The 10,559-nt window shown below is 31.2% G+C and overlaps 1 protein-coding gene across 1 annotated transcript in view; it reads right to left on the bottom strand.

Moving 5' to 3' along the window:
* LOC107744738 (protein tyrosine phosphatase receptor type M) overlaps nt 1-10,559 on the bottom strand; it is a 182,087-nt gene that overhangs the window by 149,682 nt on the left and 21,846 nt on the right. The window contains 1 exon segment of the mRNA XM_016558555.1: nt 5,279-5,572. Within this exon segment, the coding sequence (XP_016414041.1) occupies nt 5,279-5,572 (294 nt within the window).

Raw genomic sequence — 10,559 nt, 5'->3', positions numbered from 1 at the left:
CATATAATATAATCATTATCATTTTCAAAGTACCGTTTCTCTATGGCTCAGATTCTGCAGCTGCTGTAACTCTCATCAGTGTGGTACAGTAAATCTGAGAGAAAGGGTGTTTTTGTTGTGTACTGTAGTGTGTTGAGGGCGAGCCGCAGCGAGCGGTCATTACAGCAGAGTCTGGAGTTCTGTCTGTCACACTCCGGCGCTGTGGGATCCGTCAGAATTCCTCAATTACAGCATTGTGTTCGCACGCGCCGCTAGCCAAGAGCTTCTGACACGCGAGTCCAGAGAGAAAGAGAGCAAACGACTGTCATCGTCTTTCTGTTCTCTGCTTCATGTGTCAGGAAACCGTTTGTCTCGTCCACAAACTCTTCACAATATCACACTGCCAGAACTTCTGCTACATTTATAGTATGCACACTATCCCATAATGCAATGCGCTGAGCTGACCTGGCATTTCCAGCATGCATTACTGTTGGCGCTCGCAACACAAAGTCAACGGTTCGAATCCCAGTGAATGCATAAACTGATAAGATGCATATCTTGAATAATGTGAGTTGATTTGAATAAAAGCATCTGCCGAACATGTAAATGTGATGAATGAAGCAGAATATCTCTATTTTGACTTATTTTTAATTTGTTTATAATGACTAAATTTAAGTACTTTTTTGCACTAAATGTAATTAAAAAGCAAAAAAATAAACCCTCCATTTCTCAGATATTTGGATGCCACTGCGATGTGAAAATTGCAGACGGAATCACAAAATTCAGTCAAAAAATGGAATTTACAGTATAGTGTAGAATGTCATGTAATTTGACAAATTTTGGATGAATAAATTTTTTGTTACGCTTTTAATAATTTTACATTTGTATGTTTTATGAGTTAATGCTTTTAATCCAGAAAAAAAAAAAAATGTTGTAAAAATAAATAAATAAACGAAATTTAGGAAAAAGTCATTTCAAATGGGCCCTAAAAATTTATAATATGTTTAAATTTAAATGTTACTTTGTCAGAGAACATTCAAAAATGTGTGTGTGTGTTTGTGTGTGTGTGTGTGAGTGTGCGTGTGTGTGAGTGTTGATCAACAGGTGGCGCTGCTGCAGGTATGAGTGTAATGTTGACTATGCTGGGGTCACATGAGTTAATCTGGTGTCAGTGAGACGAGTGTGTGCATGTATGAATCCTGTGTCGGCTCTTCAAAGTGCCGCTCTTTCATGATCTACAGCCACACGTTTATCTGCAGCAGTCTCTGAGATCTGAAGATTCACTTCATTCTCGTCTGAACACCGTCACAACAGAGACGCCACCAGCTCAGATCCCATTACAACACCACTATACTACAGTCCACCAGCACAAACATAGTACTGTGCCTTTCATTCATTCATTCATTCATATATATATATATATATATATATACACACACACACACACACACACTGTATTATATACAATATATGTGTGTTTATATTTATGTATACATAATATATATTTATATATATGAATACAGTTTGTTAAATATGTAAATATATATATATACACTTACTTACACATTGTATGTACAGTATTTATATATGCAAATATCATTTATATAAACATGTATGCATGTACACACTGATTAAACAAATAGACCTATTTTTGCGCATTTTTGTGTATAAACTATTTTGTGTAAATACACAAAAATACACAAAATATAAAACACATTTGCATATGTAAATATATATGTATGTGGGTATGTATGTATGCATATATATATACACACACACACGCATACATAAATATAAATAAATAAATATGTATGTATGTGTGTATGTATATATGTGTATGTACAATATGTATGAATGTATGTATATATACACACAGACACATTCACACACACATTATGTAAATACTTAAATACATAGACAAACATATATGTGACCCTGGACCACAAAACCAGTAATAAGACTTAAGACTGCTTTTGTGCTCCAGGGACACATATGTAGATATGTTTATGAACAAATGCATATGTGTATATTATATAATATATATATATAAAGATATATGTTGTATATGTTGTTATATTATCTATTTATCATAATATACTTCACATTTTTTCACACACAAATATATAATACATATATTATATATAATATTTAATGTATACAGTGTATGCCTGTTAATGTCTACTGTACGTATGTTTATACCTATGTATATGTATATGTATACTGTATATACAGCAGTATGCCATGGCACTATCATAATATGTAAACAGAGCATGTGTTGTTTCTCAGAAAGCCTCTGCTCTGCTCTTCTGTCGTTCTGTTAAAGGCAGTCAGAGCAAACATATGCTAATGACCGGACAGTCAATAGAATTAAATGATAATTGATGTAAATGCAGTTTTGCGTTCCGCTCTTTATGGCCCGGAGCATCTCTCGTCTGATTGGCTGATGAATCCTGTGATGCGCTAATGGGCAGTTAGCGCTCGGGCTAATGTACTAACGATTAGCCTGGCGTGGGAGCGTCACGCGGCAAACCTGAGCGCTGCTACGATCACAACAGTCATCGGGAATGAGAGTCATTGCACCTGCTTAATTACTGTGATAATTGCATGTGGTTTGCTGGGGGCCCGGGGCTCCGGCGGCGTGATGCTAATGTGCCCGGCGCTCTGTCAAACCCTTAATAACACTAATGCTTTCCTGCGCCATTACTAGAGAAACACAGGACCGCACTCGTACCGCATCTAAACAACAACAAACACAGTGTTTATTTAGCTAATGAACTCCTCATCAGTTCAGAAACGAGCTGCATCTGCGCTGACGACCCTTAAATGACACCAAACTCTAGAGATTCACTGAAGACCCTGTTAAATGACTCACATGAACGAATCCCAACACACTGAACACAACAACACAACCAGTGATTGGGAAGACACTAACTTACACTAAAACTAACTGAAATACTTTAAGATTCACTGTAGTGAACCAACTCGTTGTTTTTGTAGTGAATCAGTTCATAATAGTGAACTAATAGTGAATCAGTTCATTATAGTGAATCAGATCATTGTAGTAAATCAGTATATTGTAGTGAATCAGTTCATTGTAGTGAATCAGTTCGTTGTGGTGAATCAGTTCATTGTAGTGAATCAGTATATTGTAGTGAATCATTTCATTGTAGTGAATCAGCTCATTGTAGTGAATCAGTTCATTGTAATGAATCAGTATACTGTAGTGAATCTATTTATTACAGTGAAACAGTTTACTGTAGTGAATCAGTTCGTTGTAGTGAATCAGTTTGTTGTGGTGAATCAGTTCATTGTAGTGAATCAGTATATTGAAGTGAATCATTTCATTATAGTGAATCAGTTCATTGTAGTGAATCAGTTCATTGTAGTGAATCAGCTTGTTGTAGTGAATCAGTTCATTGTAGTGAATCAGTATACTGTAGTGAATCAATTTGTTACAGTGAAACAGTTCACTGTAGTGAATCAGTTCAATGTAGTACATCAATGTGTTGTGGTGAATCAGTATATTGTAGTGAATCAGTTCATTGTAGTGAATCAGTTCGTTGTAGTGAATCAGTTTGTTGTGGTGAATCAGTTCATTTAGACTGTGGTGAAGCAGTTCAAATAAATAAGATTCAAAAAAAGATTCATAGATCACTTCATATTCAGAATCACTGATTCATTTAAGGTTCTGCACAACATTTGATCTTTTTGTATCAAATTATTAATGTAAATGGTTTTATCAGTTGTATTTAATGTAAATGTAGCTGTACAGGTATAATGTAAGTATTGTAAGTCACTTCGGATAAAAGTATCTGCTAAATGCATAAATATAAACGTAATATTGTCACCTCACATTTTCATTGTTTTTGTACCAAATACTGTACACTCTGATCTATAATATTGTAGTTACATAACTAAAAAGAAAATGTCACTTTAGTTTAGCTTAAAGTGAATAGATTCAACAGCAGCTTTTTTTTTTTGATAGTATCTTATAGTATAGATCAAGGGTTTTCAATATTTTAGATGAGCACTGACTCCCATACTAAAAATAAAATAAATAAATAAAAAAGAAAGAAATGTATAAATAAAAAAATTAATAAATACATAAATATTTTATGCATAAAACCCCAAATTATACTGTGAAAAATTAATGTTAAAAATGTGGAAAATATGATGTTTCTTTTCTACTCATTATAGTACTGTACTGTTAGATGTATAATTTATTTGTTTGATTATTTAATCTTTTTAAAATTTTAATCAAATGATTCATTCATTTAAAACTTAATTATTTTGTAAAATATTTAGGGTTTTTTATGTTTTCAACTCACTATAGCACTGTACTGTTAGATGTATTTATGTTTTTGTTTATTTAATATTTTTAAAAATGTATTCAATTCAATTTATTTATTTATTTTAATAAAATTATTTGCTTTTTTATCTTCACATGCTTATACTGTTTTTCCCTAAATTTTTCCACAGACCCTCTTTTAAAAACCCCTGATATCGTTCCAGGTTATCATTGACTAAAACTAAAACCATTTTAAAAATCTAAACATTTTTGTTACTTGTAATGAAATAATTGTTAACTGAAATCAAATAAAATGTTAAGCTTATTTTATTTCAGCTAAACTAATTTTATTAAAAGTTGAAGTTTTAAAATAACTAAAATTAAAGTAGAATTAATAAACAAAAATTAATAAACAACACAACAAAATTACGAAAACTTTATCTGAAATAAAAAATGAAATAAAATAAAATTTTAAGCTTATTTTATTTTAGCTAAACCTTTATTATATTAAATTTTATTATAAGTTTAATTACTAAAAGAACTAAAACTAAAAGTAGAACTAATAAATAAAAATTAATAAACAACACGCAACAAAATTACTAAAACTTTAGCTGAAATTAGAAATGAAATAAAATAAAACTTTAAGCTTATTTTATTTCAGTTAAACCTTTATTGCATTAAATTTTATTATAAGTTAAATTACTAAAAGAACTAAAACTAAATAAAGTAGAACTAATAAATAAAAATGAATAAACAACACGCAACAAAATTAATCAAACTTTAGCTGAAATTAAAAATGAAATAAAATAAAAATAAATTAAAAATTTAACTAAATTCAAAATAAATTAAATTAAATTAAATTAAATGTAAAAAACCACAGAAGTATCTAAAAGAACACTGGTATGGGAAACTAGAGAAACTTGACTGTAGTTTAACAGCTTTCAGTGCAGCTTCTCCATCACTGGATGTCAAATAAATCAGCTGTAATCTAGTAAAGCGAGAGTTTTTCACCTGCGCACTTGGTGCGGGCCCTGAGCGGGGGCCCCGGGGCCCCGGTGCCGCCCTCGTTGGGTCTGGTGAGCAGCACGCTGATCTCGTACTCGGTGTCGGGGTCCAGGTGGCCGATCTTGTGGTTGGGTTTGTCGACCGGCTGGCTGTCGATCAGGCTTCCGGAAAGCGTGCGGTACTCCACCTCCTTCTCCACGATCGGCCCGTCGCCGTTGATGGAGTTTGCGTTGAGCTGGATCCACAGGTAGGTGGCGCCGACCGCCGTCAGCTGAGGAGGAGCGATGGGGATCGGAGGCTCTGAGAGAGTGACAATATTCATATTATTACAACATTTTCAACCGTCATATCTGTAATATTTGACCCTGGAGCACAAAACCAGTCATAAGGGTCAATTTTTTTAAATTATTACTAATCAAAAATTACGTTTTGATATATTTACGGTAGGAAATTTACTAAATATCTTCATGGAACATGATCTTTACTTAATATCCTAATGATTTTTGGCATAAAAGAAAAATGTATAATTTTGACCCATGCAATGTGTTGTTGGCTATTGCTACAAATATACCCCAGCGACTTAAGACTGCTTTTGTGCTGCAGGGACACAAATGAGGACGTCTTCAGCCGTCATATCTGTAATATCATAGTTATGTAACTTGAAAGAAAAGGTCGCTTTAACTAGCTGAAAATAAAGTAGACTGAATACAGTTAGCTACTTTTTGTTAAGTAGCTTGTAGTATAGATCATCCTCATGCAAGGAATATTAAAACAACATCTATGTATTTTCAAGTGTAAAGAGTCATCTTATACTGTGAAAATTTTGCATTATAAATAAAAGTAAAATATTATTTGGATTTTTTTTTATGTTACATTACTGATATATTATTTATTTTAATTGTTTATTTAATCAACATTTTATTTATTAAATTATTATAATCAAATTATGTTTATTTATTTAGTTTAATCTTATTGTTATTATTTATTTTTACACTATTTTTCTTTAATATTTTCTACAGACCCCAGTTTGAAATCAGGGTTATTATCATTAACTAAAACTAAAACCATACTAAATAAAGAAATAAATAAAAATTGTTACTTGAAATATAATGCATGTTAACAGAAATAAAATGAGTGAGTGAGAACATTAATGTAATTTTCAACATATAAAGTCATTGATTTAGCCATCAAATCCATACTACTGTAGTTTGTGTGTAAAATATTATGAGTAAAATGTAATTTTGCAAATATATGGGGTTTTTCACGTGACATTATTATGTTTATTTTCTACAAAAAAAATTATAAAAGTGTTATTTATTTTTTTAATCAAATGTAATCTTATTTTTATCATTTATTTAGTAACAATACATTTAGATCAGAGTTATTATTAACTAAAACTAAAACCATAAAAACTGTCATTACTTGTAATAAAATAAATAATAACCTAAATTATATATATATATATACATATAGCTGATAACGGTATATAGCTAACTGTTTTCATTTATTCCCTTAATATTTCTAATATTACATAGTGAAAAAAAATGAGGAGAAACATATTTTGTGTTAAACAGGTTGTTTTTGAAAGCCGGTGCTTAGAATAAAAGCTTTTTATTTCATTGATTTTTATTGATGACTGCAGTGTTAATATTTTAACTGTAGGCCTATAATTAATTGTATAATAGACCTGTTTTAAAATACCTTTTTTTTAAAAAACATTTTAATTGAGGAGTAAATCTTTAGCCTAATCTTTTGTTATCCTCGCAGCGCGTCAGTTATTTGGTCATTATTGCGGGGTAAATTAATTGTAATTTTAAAATGTTAAAAGTTACTTCATAATAATAGTAACAGGCCTACATTAATTGGAAATGCTAAATATCTTTATATATATATATATACACAGACACAGACACACACACAGACACACACACACACACACAGAAACCGCCATCAGAGCATGAAAATCTATTAGCAATACAAGACAATCTGCTTCGGTGTCACAGTCAACCTGAACACAAATGAGGCCCGTGACTGATGTTTCTACAGGAAAAACATCTGTTTTATCATGTTTATCATGCATTTGCTGTCGAGTTTCAAACCCATCAGCAACACTCTACAATAAAGTTAAAAAAGGTTTAAAAATATATATATTTTACAATAAAAATACACTATTTTGCTTAGAACCATTTGCTTCAATGGCATCTTAGGGCTAGATGTTAACTCAGGAAAATAAAATAAAATAAAACAAAATAAAAATATAAAATAAAACATGAATAAAATTAAATTATACAAAATTAAATTAAATTATACAAAATTTAATTAAATTATAAAAAATAAGATTAAATGAAACATAAAAAATATCAAATTAAATAATATAAAAAAAAAACGTAACTAATATAAAATTATAAAAAACAATAAAAATTACAAAATAAAATTATAATTTTTTAAAAATTGAAACAGAAATTAAATAAAACGAAATAAGAAATGAATAAAAGAAAAGAAAACTATAAAAAAGAAAACAAAACAAAACAAAAGAAAAATTATAAAATCAAATAAAATTAGAAAAAATACATAAAACAAAATACATTTTTGAAAAAATAAATAAAATCAAATAAAATTATAAAATAACCAAAATAAAATAGAATAGAATAAAATAAAATGGAGTAAATTAATGTGCAAAAACAGTATCAAAGCAACTGAGAAAGCGAGTGCTCACTACTATGATGCTGATGATGAGGTACATTCAGAGTGTCAGGGCTGTCTTTAGCACACAGGACTAACATCATCATCAGACGGATGGACTGTAGCTCAGATTGAGAGCTCATAGCAGCAGCAGCAGGTCTGTAGAGGAACCTCAGAGCAGCGTCTGGATCTGGAGCGTGGAGAACACCAATTACAGCTGTGCTAATGGAGCATCCATCATCCTGGCAGCTGTGTGCAGGTGTGACCACAGACACGCTCCGCTACACCCACAACAACACCAACACCACCACGACACCGACAGCGACATCTCTCTCCATCCTCCCACTGACAGAGTCACACACGCTTCAATCTGATTCACTTCACTGCTGTCTGCTGTCACTCACACACATCTACAGACCAGAAGATCACAGACAGAGCATATGTTCAGATGTGATTCAGTCGTTCAAATCTGATCAAATCTGGACACTTTATCAAACCCGAACGAGCCAAGCTCAAACTCAACCAGAAAACCATTCCTTCATAAAAGCAGCTCGTAAGTGTATTTACTGGTCTCATTAGTGTTTAATGCAGTTGTTGTTGCTAGGAAACGCTTGTTTTGTTTACTGTGTGGAGACGTGCTGATATCGCGTTTGGTCTCGTTCTGTATCGCGTATCTTGTCAGTGTCTGCGCTTGCTTGGCCATTTGTTGTGGAGAAAATACGGAAAGTGTGTCCAGCTGAATTAATGTAGTATTTTGTTAGACGTGTATATTAATATTAGTGCTGTCAAAATTAGCACATTAATGCATGCAATTAATTTTTTCAGTTTAACGCATTAAATATTAAGGTAAATATTAATATACTTATTAAAGGATAAGTATCGCTTTTTATTTCTCCTCTTTCCTATTACTTGTTTCGCTTCTGTTTCAGTTTTTATAACCATTTCTTACTATGTGTAAGTAAGTTGTTGTTTTTTAGCATGTAAGTTTGGCAGTGTTATTTTTTTTAGGATTACTGATAAACTACTGTCATTTGATTTGTATTATTTGTATTTGTTATTTATTTTAAATTTAGTTCAATTATGTCTGAATTTATTATGTCTGTTCAGGTCTTTTATTAAGTTTTAGTTTTATTTAATTTTAGTTATTTTAATACTTCAACAAACTAAATGGAAATGAAATAATATATATATTGAACTTATAAATGTGTATGTACATATACAGTATGTATGTATGTGTGTGTGGTTGTACATACACATATGTAGTTGTTTTTTTGGTGTTTGGCTTAGGTGCAGCTCAATCAGGTCTCGTCCCATTCGTCGATATTTGTGATATCACAAATCCCGGAAAATATGCATTGTAGTCCAAACGAGTCGTTCGTTGTAGTTTTTGAAAAGTGATTTCTGTTAAATAAAATATCTCCTTTTGAAGGGGATTTTGAGCTTTGTAACGTTGTAGATATTTTTTATGCTCAAACAGTAACATTACAGACTAACTAAAGTTGAAAAAGTGAAAAAGCGTAATAGGACCCCTTTAAAAAAAAAAAAAGAGGTACATTTTTAACTTCTGCAGCAGAATGAATGCCGCCAAACACAAAAAAAACTTGTGAAAAAATTTTTGACTTTGGCATCATTTTGACTTGGATAATTGTTATTAACATACAAGAAAAAACAGCAAAAAAAATTTCATTCTCATAATGAAAATTTATATTTTTAATAAAATATTCGGAAATACAGTTTTATTGCTGGTTTAAAAAAAACTTTTAAATCCTAATTACCTTGATAAAACGTCATCTAGAGTATGTATGAATAAATAAATATTTACTAAAATTAAACTGAAAAATGACTTGATCTGTTAATATAAATTCCATTTTCATAAAATCAATAAAATACCAGAAAAGGCTTTTAAGCTAAATTCACTTGTCAAAACATCCTCTACAGTATGTATGAATGTATAAATAAATAAATAAATAAATATATTAATAATGACTTGTTCTGAACTTCTGCTATTTTATTTTATTTTAAACATTATACTCTTTTTAACTATTACAACACAATTAATGCGACCAAACAAAATGTTTGGCCCAATAAAACATATGTAAAAAATTTATTAAATGCCATTTTAACTTACAAACTTAAAAAAAAACTGCAAAATAATTCCATTGTCAAAGATTAAAAAATTAATAAGAATACTGAAATACACAGTTATGGCCGTTAATAAATATGTTTGGCTGTCAAAACTTCCTCTACTGTCCAAAATTTTTAACTTCTGTGTTTTTTTTTTCTTCTGCATTTTTTTACTTCTGCGTCTCTGATGAGAAACTTGGTTATGACTCGACTCAGTAATCATGAAATAAGACGTATGACCCTTTAAAACACTTGTTGTCTGGAGGAACTAGAAGCGTCTTGTCATCGGAATCAGAATCTCAGCAGCTGAACAGATTCAAGTCTGTGTGACTTCAGTGCAAGTAAAGCAACCCTTCGCTCACCAAAGGTCAGTGGCCAGCGCTCAGCTGTCTGTGAGAGTGTGTCCTGCTGTAATGTGAACGGGAACATCACAGCTGTGTGTGTGTGTGTGTGTGTGTGTGTGTGTGTGTGTGTGTGTGTG

Source organism: Sinocyclocheilus rhinocerous, unplaced genomic scaffold (genome assembly GCF_001515625.1).
Source record: "Sinocyclocheilus rhinocerous isolate Xijiao unplaced genomic scaffold, SAMN03320098_v1.1 scaffold1189, whole genome shotgun sequence".
Classification (NCBI taxonomy): domain Eukaryota; kingdom Metazoa; phylum Chordata; class Actinopteri; order Cypriniformes; family Cyprinidae; genus Sinocyclocheilus; species Sinocyclocheilus rhinocerous.
Note: the sequence above shows the minus strand (reverse complement) of the source record. Positions and strands in the feature narration are given on the sequence as shown.